An 18,529-nucleotide genomic window follows, 5' to 3' on the forward strand; every position below is an offset into this window, starting at 1 on the left:
AAAAAAAAAACAAAAAACTACTGCTTAACAACTATCCCCACTACTAATGAAATTGTTAACGCTTCCTTCAGAGAAACATGCCTGCCAAAGTCATTGAAAAAAAGCAATAGCTCACCAGTCCTCAGAAAACCACCACTCTGGCCTTAAACGCTAACAAATTATGAAATCTCATTGGGAGCAATTTCTCCACATTAGCGAGGAGTGTAGTCAGTGCTACATGTGATTGTATGGAGTGCTTCATAATCAGTATCAGGGACCCTGGTACCACCTCGGAGTCTTTCAGTGCCAACCGTTTCTGAAGATGAACAAAAGGCACAGATGTTGGCACTAGGTGCTTTGTTGCTGGATACTTCAATGCTGATGGGAAATGAGCTGCTTGTGTAAGTGATGCTGAAATTGTTCAAATATCAATTGGCACCAATCCAGCCCTTGTACTGCCTCCTGGCTTGGGCCTACTCTGTGTCAGTGAGGGAGATCTACATCTTCCAATCACCCTGGGAACAATGCTCCTTTTTCCCCTTTCGTCTGACGACTGAGCTAAGGAGGATTTGGAGGCTCTTGCTGACTCCACAGTTGAGTAGGAGGTAAGACTTTTTCACCAATCAGTGGCTGTGGAGCTTAGGGTGGACCTATAGCTTACCATCACTACCACCACCGTTATCTGGTCCAGTCTCTTTCCCCTAGAGCTCAGGAGAGGCTCTCATGGATCCTTCCACAAGAAGAATTTAAGGGCTGATTCCCTTGCTGTGTGTCCTCTTTTGAAACGAATGGCATATTGAGCACTTGTCCGGCATATTTGCTTCACAAAGGCAGAAGAGGCACTTGGTGTCCATAGTTAATGGGGACAGCTGTCTTGTAGGTTGGACAGGATTTAAATCCTGGAGACTTTAACTCTGCTGTATCAATTCTATATAGAGGTTTATATTGTACTCATCACCACAGTATCAGCACCTTCTAGTAGTACATTAAGCAATGTGACTTCACATCTGTCACATATTGTTTGTTCTCTCCCCTCGATCTCTGGTTTATGACTCCAATTGACCCTACAGGTTCTGGCATTCAGCTTGTCTCTCTCCGGTACTGACCCTCGGCTCGTTTCCTGGACTCTACCCATTCTGGCCCCAACTAACCGATAGGCTGAATTCTCGCTTTCACCATTAGGCCTGACTGCAAACGGCATGGTCAGCAACAGGATAGTGGTGAGGTTTGTAATGGTTCTTAGTTTCTGAGAAAGATCATTCCCAGTCTCAACTTTCTCTGAGGGCAGTCTCTGTCTCTCACACATACAAGCTATGCTCTTATTGTTGAGCGTTCCATTCTACCCGAGGAGCATAGTTAACCACTTCCTTAGTCCCAGAGTTTTAAATGATCTTTTAGATATTCACAGAGTGATTCAAAAATAAGGACTGAGACCTTGAACTTGATTTGAAATCCTATGGGAAGCCAGAGTAGAGAGTAGAGGACAATTCTGATATGTTTGTAGTAGACTGTGTTGCTGCACTGTTTTGAACAAGTTGCAGAAGGCTTCATGCCCAGATATACTATAATCCAGGCAAGAGGTGATGAAGGCAAACAACAGAGACCAGATCCTCATCCACCAGAATGGGATGGAGATTCCTGGCCAAGCAAGGATAGTAGAAAGTTTTACATGTGGGGAGTCACCATCAGCAGGGAATACAAGAGTACCCTTAGATTATGGGTGTGTATCTTCAACCAATGGAGACTGCACCATTGCTGCAAGTTCTTCAAAGTACCTTCCCCTCTATCCACCAACATCACCTCTGTCTTGATTGGGTTCTGCTTCAGCCAGTTCTTCATCCAAGATCAGATCTCATGCAAGCACTGGGCCATCTTAGCAGTAGTGTGGTCTTGCATGGAGAAGGATAGGTAGAGCTGTGTGGAGATGCAGTTTCCCCATCACTACTCATTGGGTGTCTGCCACCACTTTCAAGTGAGACTTTTTTCTCATGGTCAGTGTCAAATACTGCAAAATGGTCCTGGAGGATGAGAATCTATGTCTAACCTCTATCCATTGACCAGAGATCATCCATCAGTGATACTATGGTGGTTTCAGTTCCACATCCAGGCCTGACTCCAGATTAAGTTAAATCCAGAATGTTAACTTCCATTAGATGAGCTGTAATTGGCCTAACAGGCTTCTATATGAGCTTGCTGAGGAATGGGAAGTCTGATGCAAGGAGCTTCTCCCAGACCTGAGGCCCTCCTTTTTGCTAACGGGCTAAATGATACTAAGCTAGAACAACAACTATAGCACAGTGCTCAGAGATGCAGTTACTGCAGGGGATCTGTCTTGCAGCCCTAGCAGTAAGAAGAAATTAAAGGATGGTTGTGGCCATCCCATTCTTTATGCCAGTAGTCCCCAAACTGTGGGTCACACGCCCCTAGATGCGATGGGGCCTGTGCCAGCCCCCACAGGGGGCAGGGAGGGAGCACCACCCAGCCTCTCTCTGGTCCCAGCTCTGCTCCAGCCCCACCCCCACCTCTGGTCCTGGCCTTGGCCCTACTCCGGCCCCAGACACAGCTCTGTCCCCACTCCCAACCATGGCTCCAGCTCTGGCCAAGCTGAGGCTCTTGATCACAGCTCCGGCTTCTGGCTGCACCGCTTGCGGGGGCTGTAGGGGCACTGACAGATTCCATTATGGGGGGGGGGCACATGACAAAAAATTTGGGGACCACTGCTTTATGCCCTGAGCTACAAGGAGCGAGAAGGCATCCAGGGCACAGGCTATTAAAAATAATCTGATCCCACCAGCATGGGGTGCAAGCACACCAAAAATGGAATACATATGGACAAATCACACAAAAAAGAAAATTTAATTGCCCACCTTCTCTCTGGTTTAGGAAGTGGTGAGCACATCAAGCCTGTGCTCTGGTCTCTTGACTAGCTCCCAGGCAGTTTCCTTTGCCAGTTTAAGGCCTTGGTTCTAATCTTCAAAGCAATTATTGGATCAAACCCCATAAAGACTACATTGTGATTTATAAACCACTGGAAGTTGTGCTTATCTGGGACAATGCAAATGCAAAGCACAGGATGAAGCACATAATAGCTGGGGACAAGGCACTCTCAGTTGAGGTTATCTTGCTATGGAACAAATTTCCATAGGCGATCAGGCAAATCTATAGTCTGATCATCTTTAGGAAAAGCTTCAAAACCTTCCTTTTTCAAAAAGCCTTTCCACCATAGGTAGAATGACAGTCACAATATGACACCCTATCTACCAAAAAAAACCTGACTCTACCCCCACTTTGACCAAAAAAACCTCTAGCCCCTGAACAGAGAACAGACAGATTCCATGAATTCCACGAGGTATTTTACATACCAGGTGTTAAAAGCACAGTGATAGGCAGGCATATAAAATCCAAAAATAGACAGATATAAAAAACACTCGCCACCCACTCCACCAGTACAGCTGAAACATTAAACCCGTGTTTCCCAAATTGCAGGACACACCTCAGAGGTTGGGAGCCCAAAGGAACAGTTGGAGAGTAGATGATATGCCACAGTTGAAATCCAGAATCTGAGTTCTCTTTTAAAACATGTCTGTTAAAATATTATGGTTGTAAAGAAAACCTTGAAAATATGATTTGACTGTAACAGAGAGTGATGACTGCAATAGCTCTTAGATGTAAACTGTTTCATTAGCGGAGATACTAATGATATTTTAAAGGTCAACATTGTTAACTATTTAACTCCTAATTAAATCATGTACAAAAAGAGGAAGATTTACGTAATACACTTAGATGTTGCGAGATACCACCACTGTTTTTTTCCCCCTTAATCAGAGAAGTCATGTTGGCAATTGACCCACAATGAGGAAAAGCCAGGCTCGAAGACCCCAAAGGAGACGATGGCTATGAAACGTTCTGTTAGAGAAAAACTTAATGCAGCCACATAGCAACAACAAATATTATAAATAGGGCCCTACCAAATTCACAGTCCATTTTGGTCAATTTCACTGTCATAGGATTTTTAAATTTCATGATTTCAGGTATTTAAATCTGAAATTTCACAGTGTTTTATCTGTGTGGGTCCTGATCCAAAAGAGAGTTTTGGGTGGGGGTCACAAGATTATTGTAGGGGGATTGTGGTATTGCCACCCTGACTTCTGCGCCGCTGCCAGTAGTGGCACAGAAGGAAGGATGGCATGGTATGTTATGGCCACCCTTCTGCACTGCTGCTGGCAAGGCACTGCCTTCAGAGCTGGGTGCCTGGCCACCCACCACTGCTCTATGACCACCAAGCTCTGAACAGTGCAGAAGAAAGAGTGGCAATACCGCAACCCCCCTACAGTAACCTTGTGACCCTCCACTGTGACCCTCTTTTGGGTCAGGACCCCCAGTTTGGGAAATGCTGGTCTCCCCCATGAAATTTGTATAGTAGGGTAAAAGTACACAAAAGACCCGATTTCATGGTCCATGACGCTTTTTTCATGGCTATGAATTTGGTAGGGCCCTAATTATAAAATCATTGGTAACACTTCTGTAAACGTGAAAAATAATGTTCAATGTCAGTTTTGAACTCTAAAACATGTTAAAATGTTTCTTAACATACAATATTGAATATACATCATTCCTTACATTAAAAAATTGACATGTTTTAAAACAATTTAATTTTATTAAAATCTAAAGTATCAGTATGTATTTACAACATATTTGAGTTAAAGGAGGAGGAGTCTGATTGGCTTAATTTACCCAGGGGACAATGCAACCAGCCTAAATGGAAAAAGGAAGATGGGCTTTAAAAACACAACAGGGGGGCTCAACCCACCCTCTCTGCCATAGAAGTACAAGGCATGTGGTCTTCAAACTCCCCTACTCTTTTTTCTTTACCCATTGAACCTCAAAAAAAAAAAAAAAAAAAGGGCAGAAAACTGGAAACTCAAAGCAGTTGGCAGGGACCCAATACTCTTTTCCCAGGAAATGAAGTGCAGTGGGATCCTTAACCTAAACAGCTGAAGCATGCTCTACATGGCAGAGGAGGACAGTGAGGTGATAGTGAAGAAACAGTTGCTGAAAAGTCATTCTAGGGTCTTTTGGAGTCAAGAAGTCAACTGTCTGGGGGCACGAAAAGGGAGTCAAGGGGGGGGATTCTACTGGCTGAATCAGTGTGGAAAAATGGGAGTCAATTTATTTTGGGGCTAAGGAATGTTGTTTAGAGCAGCAGCTAGACTGTCACAGGGAACTTTAATTGGGAGTGGCACATATTTGGTGTATAGGAGAGAAGTAGAAGACAGAAGGTATCATGGATATGCAGGACTAGCTGGGGGAAATTGGGCTGAAACAAAAGCCAGTAAAAGGGATTTCTGCATGGAATGGCAGCACAGAGGGGGGGGAAATATAACAAGTAGAAATAAGAATAAAATAATATACATAACATTTGACAAAATACTGGAGTAATCATATGAACTACATAGCAACTATTCAATGGTATCAAAACAGTCAATTTCACAGTTCTCAAACTGCACACTGGGGACCCTGTCGAACACCAACTATTTCCAGGTGACCCTCAGAGGTGCATCTATGAGTGTCTGTATCTGTCAAACAGTGAGCCCACTGCTAACTGTAGCCCAGTACAGTCACCTCGGCCTCCTTCATGACTTTCATGCCCTACTTTTTTGGGAGTTATTTTAATGTAAATTCAGCCATGATCAAATTTGAAAATGACACCAACACTGGAAACGTGCAAACATAGCAAAGGACAAAACCAATTTGCAAATTACTTTGGACAAATTAAAGCAGTATGGGCTGTAAACTAGGAAAGATTCAGTGATAATGAATACAAAGGAAAACACTCAGATACAAAATTGGGGACTAGAGAGGAGTAGGATGGGGAATAGGATGTAAGAGGAAAAATCAAATGCACAAAATATAAAATGGGGAATAACTGACCAGGCAGTGGCACTACAGAAAAGGATCTGGGGTTATAGTGGATCGTACACCGAGTGAGTCAACAATGTGATGCTATTGCAAAAAAGACATGTCATTTTGGGATGTATTCACAGGAGAGTCATATGTAAGACATGGGAGGCAATGTCTGCTCTACTGGATACTAATGAAGCTTCAGCTGGAGTACTGTGTCCAGTTTTGGGCACTACTCTAAGAAAGAAGTGACCAAATTAGAGAGGGGGCCAAGAGAGCAACAAACACGATAAAAGATTTAGAAAACCTGACCTATAAGGAAAGATTGAAATAGCTGGGCATGTTTAGACTAGATAAGAGAAGATGGGGGACACTTCATAGTTTTTACATATTTAAATGGTTGTTATAAGGAGGATGGTTATCAATTGTTTTTCAAGGGTAGGACAAGTAGGGAGATTTAGGCTAGATATTAGGAAAAGCTTTCTAACTATATGGACAGTTAAGCACTGGAACAGTTTACATGGGGAGGCTGTGGAATCCCCATCAATGGAGATTTTTAAGACCAGATTAGACAAAAAACTATAGTCTAGACCAGGGGTCTCCAAACTTTTTTGATCGCGCACCCCTATCAGTAAAAAAATTTTGAGCACACCCCCCCGCCGCGCTGAAGCGCAAAAGGGAAAATAAAAAAATTTAAAAAAATAAAAAAACCTCGGACTCCCGCCCGAACTGCCGAAGCACGCAAAAAAAATAAAAATAAAAAAAGCGCTCCTCCTGCTGCGCACCCCCAAGGATCCTCTTGCGCACCCCCGGGGTGTGCGCACCCCACTTTGGAGACCACTGGTCTAGACTTTAGATATATTAAACCTGCATCAGTGCTGGGAGGTTGACATGATGATCTCTTGAGGTCCCTTCTAACCCTACATTTCTGTGATAAGTGAAGCAGCAACACACTGTACTGAAGCGAGTTTATTTACAGTTAATTATTTGATGTTCATCTTATTTTCCTAATTTTTTCTTATATTACTTATATTATTAAACATAACATTTATGCTATAGTAATACCCAAAGGTCCTAATCAAGATTAAGGCTCCATTCTGCTAGGTACTGTACAAATACTGACAGGAAGATGATCCTGGCCCTGTAGGGTTTACATAAGGCATAAACAAATGAAAAGCAGGATATAAAATAAAACCAAATAAATATAATGAGGAGTTACCATTATTGTATTGTTGGGTTTGTTTTTATTTTTATATGGGGCAGGAATGCGGGCATTAGTAAGAGTCATGAAGGAAATGTGATGTGATATAGTGAGAGGAAGGAAAAGAGGAACAAGTCTGCTGCATGGACAACTGTCACATAAGCGAGAACGACAACTGCCACACAGAAGGTAGGGAATCAAGATTGGGGAGAGATTGTTTATCTTAAGAAGTGGGCAATCATAAGAAAAATTTGAAATCTAATGCTTTAGAAAAGTGAATGGAAAAGTGCATATATCTTCAAAAACAGTTGATGAACCTGATATCAAGCATTCTAGTGTGCTTGCTCAGTAAACATCAATATGTATGAACAAACCACCATATTACACACTCACTCTCATATATAGATATAGATATATATAGATATATAGATATAGATATATACATAGAGAGAGAGAGCACGCAAATTTGTTCAAAGGTTTAGACACCAAGTTTTTGAAGTATTCATGTAAATCAAAATTTTACTGTTTTTAAAATCAATCACCTAACAGTATCTCTTAAAATCAGTAATACAAATCAGTTTATAAGCACAACATACACAAACGCCTCCACTTTCTTAAAAATCCTAGAGACTAAGAAAAGTTCATTTAATGCTACACAAAAAGTTTCAAGGGAATGTGACAGCTTTTAGAAATTACATATCTGAATACAGATATTTACATGGGGGTGGTTTGCAGCGTTAGAGAAAAAGCTAGAAAGAAGGGCCCATTAATAAATGAGGATGACAATGATTTATATACAGCTAAGATATTGAACTCCCTTTCAAACTGAAAATTTTTTGCAAAATTGGTAAACCATGAAACCAAACCCAAAAATGATCTGTGGGCATATATTTTGGAGTCCTGAGCTCAATTTTCAGCTCCACCAAAAGCTTCTGTGTGACCACGTCATTCAGTGTATTAACATTCTCCATCAACAATGGGTCAGGTTCTTCCCAGCTGGGATACACCAGCCTGGAAAGACATATGTCCAAAGCACACAGTTTGTAGCTCAAAATATTTCCAACATCACTTAACACTCCTCACAAGGAGCAACACCAACTGAAGTAGAGAAGACAAAGGGCCAGAGTCTCCAGTCCACTAAGTTCACTTTTCTCCATGAAAGCAGTGCAAGGAGAACTTAAGCCAACCAGAACTCCCACAGAATTCTCTCTGAGTAGGGGGAATCTCCACTAGCATAAAGGTGGAATAGGTAGCATAGCCACCTGTACGCCAGCTGCCCTCACCCATAACCACGCAGAGGAGTGGGTGCTGAAGGCAGGTGGTAATGTGAAGGAGGCACAGCCCACTACACCTGGTTGTCCAAAGGTATAAGTTAGAATAGGCCCCCTATTGCTCTGTCACCAGTGCTGGGCCTCTGACAAGGAGCTGCAAATGGCTCCCTGTGGCTGCCCCTTCTCCACTACATCCAAGCACAGCCACAGAAACAGTTAAGTCCAAATCTTTCTGATTTATCTACAAGCAAACATGACATTTCCCTCACAAAAGGATGCGGAGGAGGGAAGTTGTATTAATTCAGTGCCTCATACAGTTTTTATTAACCACCCTATCTACTACATGAAACATACAGTAGTCTACATGAGACTTGTTTACACGAGAAAGTTGTATGGTCTAACCTAAGGTGTGATTTAAATTTACTTTAGTTACACTGGTAACAAAGGCTGCATGGACACTTATTTCAGTTTAAACCAGACTTATGTCAATTTAGCTTTAGTTTACTGGGAATAGGTTTAAGCTAACCTAAAAACCACTCTTAAATCAAAATAAGTGTGTCTACATGGGGTTTACACCAGTATAATAAAATCAATTTAAAAAATATGAACTAAATATGTTACAGTAATAGGTAAAAACATACATAGATGATTTTTAAGTTGATGTGCTTTTAAGTCTTAAAGAGGAAAGCAACTTTTAAATTTTGTGTAGTTTGTCTGAGTGTGCATCCATATAGTTAATTCATCTGGACTAATTCCTTCCTGGCCATACTTAAAGCATGCGACTTATTGCTTTGTACACATCTACAACACTCCAAATTAGCCTTCTTAGGATTCATTCCAAGGCTTTTTTGACACTATATACTGGGTGATAAAGTACAAAAAGAGTTTTATTTAGGAAGGTCTGATTATGATCTATGTAATTTCATCTTAAACTGAGGGTATGCCATTGCTTTTTCCGGAGGATGAAAAGATCTTAGAAAAGAGAACTTCCTTCAATCTGTAAAACTGGATATTCGGTTTTAGGAATAAACTCCACATTAATGACAAGAACCACCTTCTACTTGCAAAGTATACAATGTTAAGGTTCAATGGATAATGCCCCTACTTCAGATACCCTCCTTGACAAGGTGATGACTAAAAGAAAATTATTTTCATTGATAAGAAATAAAGACTTCAACAGAGATTCTAAATTGGTGCTTAGTGAGAGTATTCAGGAAAACATTCAGTTCTTATGGCTGTGTTCTACGATTTTTCTGAATAACAATTGGACATGCTCACTACACAATTTTCTGATACATGGGTGAAAAGCCTGTTGACACACAAATGTTGAAATATAGCCTCCAACTGAAGTTAAATTTGGAGTTTTAAAATCCCTAGTGAGCCCATTTTGCAGAAATTAAAACAAGTGTTGACCATGGCGCTTATAGGAAAAAAATATCCTGGCCTTTACACCAAAATTTGAATTGAGACTAAGTTAGAGAATATGTTGATGCATTCCTTGATACCAGTAATTTGGCAAGACTAACATGTTAATAGCCTCTATTTTTTAACTCTCTCCTTTCAAAATTGAAGCAGCTACATTTACGGTTGGTGTACACACAGACTAGCCCCCAAATCATGAAATGTCTCCTTAAACTTATTTATTTACTTGGGTGCAAGTCTTTCTTTGGACACATTTTGGAATATATGTGGATTAGATAAATTGATTTTAGCCACTTTTATTCCAAATAAGTGTCCAGGGACAAACTTGCACTGAAAATAATTAATCTGGTTTTAATTCACACCTTGTTATTTCAGTGCAAGTTTGTACACAGCCCCCCTTTGCATCTTGATGTAGAATGAGTCCACGTGACAACAACAGGTATTTTCTGCAATGGAAATAGATGAGCAGGCTAGCTGACATATTGCCTACATCACAGAAATGAGGTTGCCTTGAACAGCGAGGGGCAATTAGAAGTATAATTGATTTCTCCTTCCTGATCTTCTGAATCAGGCTGGATTGACATAGCATTAACACAGAACTGGACACAAAACTGCCCATAAACTCTTCCTTGACACATGGGAGACTGAATGGAAAATCTAAGCCCAGCCTCCTGGCCAATACTGCAGGACCAAGACCTGGTGAGTGGATCTAAGCCACCTGGAGAGCACAGCAAAACAACCTCATCCTCAGAAATAATTACATTTCTGAACTTTACATCAATAACTATGAGCCATAGTTGTGCATGTTCTTGAGGGCTGCAAGGAATGGCAATGCAGGGAACTTCGTGGAGAGAAAAATTAATTTGCACCAGCATTCAGTGGTTGTTGCAATGGAGCACATGGGGCCCTTTGCTCTGATCGATAATATAAACTTTTTGGCAAGGTTCTCCAACAAGTTAGATTTAGCACAGTATGCCCATTCCTCTTGGATAACATTCTCTATAGACAGCTATGGGACACAGGTGTTTTAGATACAGATGAAAAATACTTCTGAGTTGTCTGATCCTTTTGCATTTTCCTCCTCTCATTTCTCTTCCTTTGTCAGACTGTTAGGGGAAAAGATCTAGACTGGTAATTAACCATGTGAGTAGAGTTTTAAAAACATTTTTAACTGAAGATGTCTTACCCTCTCTCCTTCTAAGGTTTCTGCCTAGCATAAGATCACTGGCCTTCCAGAAAGAGAGGAAAGTATTCTTTCCCTTTTTAGGTCTCAAAGACTTTTTCTTAAAATTTGATGACCTATAAAATTTCAGTTTATGTCATTGGCCATTTAAATATAAAGAACTGGCTAAGGGAGAAGCTCTGGTGTTTTCTCTTTGATCTGCAGTATACCACATATTTTATCAATGTATCTGGGACTAATTCCTCCTCTAGTATGGAATTAAAACTAGAGGAAAAGATAACTATTCTTTAGTTTTAATGGAATCTTGGATATCTTTGCTTTTTCTCAGAAGCAGTCTTCCCCTGGTCTTGGATTTCTTTTTCTTCAAGTCAGCATCTGCCTGAGGGTATGTCTACACTGTAATTAAAATAAAATAAAATCAGACTTGCGGGGCCCAGGCTAAGGGGCTGTTGAACTGCAGTGTAGACATTCAGGCTCAGCCTGGAGCCTGGGCTCTAGGACCCCAAGAGGTGGGAGGACTCCAGAGCTCGGGATACAGCCCAAGCCCAAATGACTACACCGTAATTAAACAGCTTGTCATGGGATCGCACTCACCTCTCACAAGCGCCCGCTGTCCAAGTGCGTGTGCCTACACTCTGAGTTTGTGGTGGGTCTTCGGTTGCTCAGCCTTCCAGCCAGAGTTACACACAGTTTGTATGTAAAATGGGGGAAACAGTCCAAAAGGGGGGCCTATCCCAGTACTCTCAGTAGGCCTTTCTTTCCCTGTCGCCCTCCCTGGGCTCCGGCCCTTAATTAGTCCAGCAGTCTTCAAAATGGCCTTGGCCCTGGCACTGAGCTATCCTCCAGGGCTCCCTCCCTAGAGACAATGTCCTCACCCCCTCTGGGCCTAAAAAAGAGTTCAGTTCCCTTTTGGGGTGCACAGTTCAGGCCACTTTCCCAGTGGCTGGTGTGGTGAACCCAAGCCCACCCTCTACTCTGGGTCCCAGCCCAGGGGCCCTAAAGATAGCAGCTGTCCGCCATGTCCCTTTAACTGAGATGCATTGCTGCTATGATTCTCTGGGCCACTTTCCTGTGGCCCCAGTACATTCTTCACCCTTATCTCAGGGCCTTATCTTGGTTGAGTCCCAGCCGCAACCCAGAGCTCCTTCTCGCTCCTCTGGGTCCCTGCCAGCACTGCTCTGTCCAAGGTCCTGTAGCTCCCTCAGCCAGCTAGGCACACCAGCCAAACTCCTTCAACTCCAGCAAGGAACTGATCTCACTCTGCCTCTGCAGCTGCTCTTATACTAGCCTGGTGGGCCCTTATTGGCTGCTCCCTGCAGCCCCTTTCTGATTGGAGTGGTTGTGTGGGATATTGCCAAACAGCTTGAAGGATCCTCTCCACTGCCTTTTTCTAGGGCCTGCTGTGGCAAGGCCGCAAGGCCTCCAACATGGGGCCTCAGAGCCTGGTCCACCCCACCCACACAGCCCCTTAGCCAGAGTCAGCTGGCACAGCCTGCCACAGCTGTCTAATTGCATTGTACACATCATCAAAGGTGAAAAGAAAGGGCTTTCCATATTTACTGGGGACAGAGGAGATTCCTTAGGCTCACACACTCAGTTCCATTTTTTTTAAAAGGACTGGTCTTTGGTCTTTGGTGATCTGGCTCCTGGGAGATGGAAGTTCCTGATTCAGGAAGGCAGGGGAGGAATAGGCAATGACAAAAGGTCAACCACAGCCACCAGCTGTGGCTGGTAAGGCAAGTCCAATCATCTTCCTGCCCTTTGAGATGCATCTTTGGCTAATGCTACTTTGTGAGGACTCCCTCTCAGTTAAGGTATATTACCATTAGCTTCCCCCTATCTGTTTGAGTTTCTGGTCCACTGTGGCTTCTTTCTTGTTTTGTCAGCTCACTGCTTTGAGGATGGGTGTGACTGCTCCTTTCAGACACTCCCATCAGAAGAGAATAAGAATAGCAGCTTTAACCTTTGCTTCTTCATAAGCTCATCAGACATTACCAGGCTCTCATATTTAACACACTGCAATGGGAAGACCTGGTTAGCCTGCCTACAGCTATGGATTGTGGGCTTGTCAGGGACAGAAACACTCCTGTTCTGGTCTGGTCTGTTTCCTAAGCTCAGAATTGGTTGAAGGCCCATTATTTAGGATCTGTGGAACTTATTATGCAGAAGAATAGAGAAAAGCATTGGTGATAGACAAGATCAGAAATGGATAGGACAGAGGCAGTATTATGAGAAGGAGAAAAACATTACACCCCAAGCCCACAATGAGAGTGCCTTTTTATTCAGAGCTTAAACATTTCTTCCAGGACTTTCCCAATTCAAGCATGAGGAAGTAGAATGAGTAATACAGAAGACCTGACCCATGATAAAAAATACTGACCATAGGCCTCACAATTTTAAAAATAAGGCCTATTTTCCCCCCATTCATGAGACTATCATTTTGACACATTTTTAAAATAAAATAAAACCTGAAAAAAGATGTGCTGCTTACTCAAGCAAGATTGGGGGGGGGACAGCTCAGCACCCACATCCCTTTCTAATATAAATTTGAGAAGACCGACAGTGAGGCAAAAAGTAGCCCAGAGAGGGGGAGCATAATGCTCAGGGATGACCACAATAATGAAAATGCAGTAAAATGGACATTAATTCTTAAATTTCCAGAAAGTTACAGTAAAGAAGTTGCTGTTTTCCAACCACAAAGGATAACAAATGTTTCCCAATCTAGTGACAGCTATACAGTATTTTAATGTTGGCCAGACATATGCCCAGAAATTCCACTCTTCTCCACTCAAATTTTTTAATTACTACATACAAGGGCATAGTATGCCATTAAGTGGCACATGATTTTCAATCTATTAAAATTTGTGAATCACTGCATAAGCATTTAAATAAACAGTAGCTTGCAATGCCAATGACAAAAAACTGGAAATAAGTTATTTTTGTATGAAACATGTGAACCACACTTATAAATGCAGTCTTTTCTAATTACTGTTTGTGAAATAACTTCTATAATTACATTTTTTCTACAACTTTCAGATTAGTCTTCTTATATATTTACTCTTATGAACCGGTTGTTTTGAGTTACTTAGATGTGACAGTAAGAAAGACATTTAATTCCAAATTAGACATGGCGTACTATCAAATATTACATAGCCCATATTCAGAGAAAAAAAATTCCATTTTAAGACTGTCTAAAACAAACATAGTATGATATTTACCTTAAGTTTGAATTCAAGCTGCGGTAAAACAGAAAGCAAGAGATGACCGTCAATATTGTACAACTCCAGAATTAAGTCAAAGACATGCTCTGACAGATCACTGATAGAAGTTTTCCCAAGCATAAGCACCTGATTAAAGAACTGGAAAGGAAAACAAAGAACATTACATCAGTAACAGAATAGAAGTAAAACAGTATACATCTTCTGTCTCTTTTCTAAAATTCTAACTTCACCTACCACGGAATCAGCTTATAATATCTTCACTAATTCTGAGTAAGGATACAAATTTCTACCTATTAAAATGATAAAAGTGGGGGGAAATGAGTTAATGGAAAGATGATCCTTAAGATACAGTACTTTTTCCTCTCGATTTATATTCATAAACTAGAGATGAAAAGCAACAGTACAAAAAGGTGCCATGCAATGTTTAGTTTATCACAGCAAGTCTAGAAACAACTTTAACAGAAACAAATAATTCCTCTACCAGTTTCAATTATATCAGATCTTTTGTAGTGTGACTATTTTTAACGTTATTTAACCACAAGCGACAACAATTTCAAAAGCATTCCATCCTTTTGCCTAAATGGGACGAATATAGAGAAACAGCTAGGGAATTACCACACTACTGTAAAAAATAAAGTCTAGTTGTAGCCGTGTTAGTCACAGGATATTAGAGAGAAGGTGGGTGAGGTAATATCTTTCACTGGACCAACTTCTGTTCATGATGAGAGAGAGAGAGAGAGAGAGAGATTTTGAGCCACACAGAGCTCTTCTTCAGATCACACACCTCTGTGTGGCTCAAAAGCCTCTCTCACCATGAACAGAAGTTGGTCCAATGAAAGATATTACCTCCCCCACCTTCTCTCTCTAATTTATAAAGCTGTTAAATGGACATTTCTGAACTTACAATGACTTTGTATGTCTAAGAATTTATATCCGCAAAGCAGCATTTTTGTACACTGCAGTTATAAAGCAAACACATTGACTTAGGTGGACGTGAGAGTAAATCTGTACTTTCAACTATAAAAGAAGATCTGATAAAATTCTACATTAATATTAAATTAAATGTAAACAAATTAAACATTGCTTTACTTTTTAATCACTCTGTTACTTACTATGTACTGAAATATGTACTGTGTGGGAGGAAGGAAGGAAAGTTATCATGCCTACCTTATTTTAGACCACAGAACTGTTTCTCAAACTCCTTTTTTAATATACCAAAGAGCCCCATGCCCAAAGTGTGCAACACTGTTCATGCTACTCCAAAACCACCAAGTCTGCTGATGGAGCACATTTAATTGGTGCTCACTGCTGTCTCTGCCTGGACTAGGGCACAGCATCAACCACAAAGCTTGCTACTCACTCTACCTGATAAATGTATATCAGATCAGAGCAAGTACCAAGCACTAGATCTAAATTTTCAAAATATCCACTTTTAGGTACCCAACCTGAGAAATCTTGAGTCTGATTTTCGTAAGTATTCAGCACCTACACCTCATCTGAAGTCAAGAGGAGCTCCAGGTGCTCAGTAACTCAGAAAATCAGGCCCAATTGTTTTGAAATGGGCACCAAAAAGTTGAGGCACCCAAAAATCAATGGCTACCTTTGAAAATTTGACAAGTATTGTGTCAAACAATTGATATTGTGCCGTGCAACAGGCAAGTTAGGATAAAGGAGACCCCTCTCCTTCCGAATAGTCAAGAGGAAGAAGAGCACCCTATCAATAACCAAAAGGCTGCATTAACCTGATAGGGAATTCCTTTATGGATCCTTTGAGAGAAACAGGTGTGATTTGAGGTGAGAAAGAACACAAAGCTTATGTTCTGCACCTTTTAGATGGGTAAAAATGATCTTGACTTCTTTGAAATAAAAAAAAATATTAACCAATTATGCCCCTTTCCCTTTGTCAAATTAATTTTTCCACCCTTGTGTTTCTAAAACAACATATCATAGAACTCTTTTGTGCATCAGCATGATCAATTTGCAAGGAAATTGACAGACCTTGGTAAAGCATTTGAACGATTAACTACAAAGCCAGCAGAGGGAGTTCACATGTTCAATGTGCTATTGTAACATGAATCAAGCCAATTAGGAAAAAAAGGGGGCTTCTTTCATAAGCTGAGAAGCGTAAGAAGAAAAATGAGAAACTATTAACTGACCAGGAAAGGATGCACCATATTTACAAATCAAAAAACTGTGTGCTACCCTAGAAACACTACGCCTGTGAACTGACCTTATGAGGGTTTTTTTTTTTTAAAAACAAGCAGCTTCTACTGGAAGATGTACATTCCTGGTTCAATAGTTGTGTGTCCTCTATTGTGTTTATTTATTTACCCTACCAAAGAAAATAGTTCTTTAATGCTACAGAATGTACTGAGTGTATCATTCTCCACTTGTGGGGTGTGTTTTCAGAACAAGAGAGCTGTGAATGCAAAGATTTTTCAACATGAGGGAGGATTTTTATTGCAGTAGCACCTTGAGGCCCCAGTCAGGATTCACGAACCCTTTATGCTAGATGCTATATCTACCACAAACATCTTACAATCTTTGTATATGACAAGATAGGTAGTTACAAACAGCAAATTGGAAAGTTGTGGAGAGAGAATCGGTGGGACATGGTAACAGTGAAATAATCACATTAAGTATAATAAGCAGCCACAGTACACCAACTGCCTAGCATCGAGACTAGGTTTGCCACATTTCCAAAAAACAAAAATCAAATCAAGCGCCATTCTTGTCTTTCCTTCCTATCTTCTTATCCATGTTAATTAACATGTATCATGCAACCATGAATTATGGTGGAGTAGCAGCAACAACTGAGTTAAGCCTAAACCCAAGTTCTGCTTAAGCAGGGATGTTAAACTTTCAAAGTTATCTGCTTTATCATCATCAATATGAATTGCTAGATGTCCTTTGCATAATTTTTACACACACCCTTAACATCGACCTCTCCAATCTTAAGGTTGTAAATCATATTTAATATTATATCAGATGTAATGGTTTCTTGTTACAAGAATATGAGGTCAGAGTTGCAGAATCTTGTAAGTGTACGTTTGATGAAGTTGGAGTGCCTATTGCTTTTATCTGTCACAGTTGGAAGTAAATGCAGTGTGGTATTGAAGGCTACATGAAGGTAGTAAGGAATACTGAATATTTCCCCTAAGTTTATTTCCATGCTCTTAAGGTTTAGGGTGGCTGAGGTATGCCCTACTGCAACCTTACCTGTAATAAACAAAATTTGAATTACTTATGTTACTTATAGTAGAACTCACATTTTTCTTATGCCTAATCGCTCTTCCTTCTCATCTCTTATTTCTCTCCCTCATCATCCATCTATTCTCTGAGGTCTTCCCTCTCTATTCAACTCTTAACTATTCTTTCCAATCCACCTGTAGTTTTTCTTTGTCCTCCCATCCTTCCTGTCTATTCCTTCCTCTTTAACTCCCTGTCCCCCCTTCTTTCCCATGTGACAAGATAGGTAGTTACAAACAGCAAATTGGAAGGTAGTGGTGTAAGAAATCTATTCATGCTCCCATGGTCAGATCACTTTCTCCATACCTGTAACAAACAGTAGTATATTGCCTACTTTCTTAAGTACTTTAGGCAGAGCAACAGAGGTGTGGAAAAATCAAACAGATACAGTAAAAGCTGCATAACTACTGCTCTCAATTCTGTGGATCATGCCAGGAATCTAAGAAGCAGTTTAGAAATGGAGGAGAATGAAAAACATGCAGGTAACACCCCTTGTCAAGCCAAAGGCTTCAACAACATAGGCACTAGGCCTAGGTAATACAGATAGAAAATAATAATAAATGATATAATCCAGAATAGGGCTGTCAAGCAATTAAAGTAATAGTGCAGTTAAATTAATACCATTTATTTAAATATTTTTGGATGTTTTCTACATTTTCAAATATATTGATTTCAATTACAATACAGAATACAAAGTATACAGTGCTCTTTATATTTTTTTTTTATTACAAATATTTGCACTGTAAAAATGATAAGCAAAAGAAATAGTATTTTTCAATTCACCTAATACAAGTCCTGTAGTGCAATCTCTTTACCATGAAAGTTGAACTTACAAATATAGAATTATGTACAAAAAAACTGCATTCAAAAATAAAACAATGTAAAATTTTAGAGCCTGCAACTACTTCTTGTTCAGCCAACCGCTCAGAAAAACAAGTTTGTTTACATTTGCAGGAGATAATGTTGCCTGATTCTTGTTTACAATGTCACCTGAAAGTAAGAACAGGTGTTCGCACGGCACTGTTGTAGCTGGCGTCACAAGATATTTACATGCCAGATGCACTGAAGATTCATATGTCCCTTCATGCTTCAACCACCATTC

General features: G+C 40.6%; 1 protein-coding gene across 1 annotated transcript in view; it reads right to left on the reverse strand.

Moving 5' to 3' along the window:
- PDS5B (PDS5 cohesin associated factor B) overlaps nt 1-18,529 on the reverse strand; it is a 252,523-nt gene that overhangs the window by 130,477 nt on the left and 103,517 nt on the right. The window contains exon 8 of the mRNA XM_065403763.1: nt 14,176-14,316. Within this exon, the coding sequence (XP_065259835.1) occupies nt 14,176-14,316 (141 nt within the window). The remainder of the gene's footprint in view (nt 1-14,175; nt 14,317-18,529) is intronic.

The sequence above is a fragment of the Emys orbicularis genome, chromosome 1 (genome assembly GCF_028017835.1).
Source record: "Emys orbicularis isolate rEmyOrb1 chromosome 1, rEmyOrb1.hap1, whole genome shotgun sequence".
NCBI classification, from domain to species: domain Eukaryota; kingdom Metazoa; phylum Chordata; order Testudines; family Emydidae; genus Emys; species Emys orbicularis.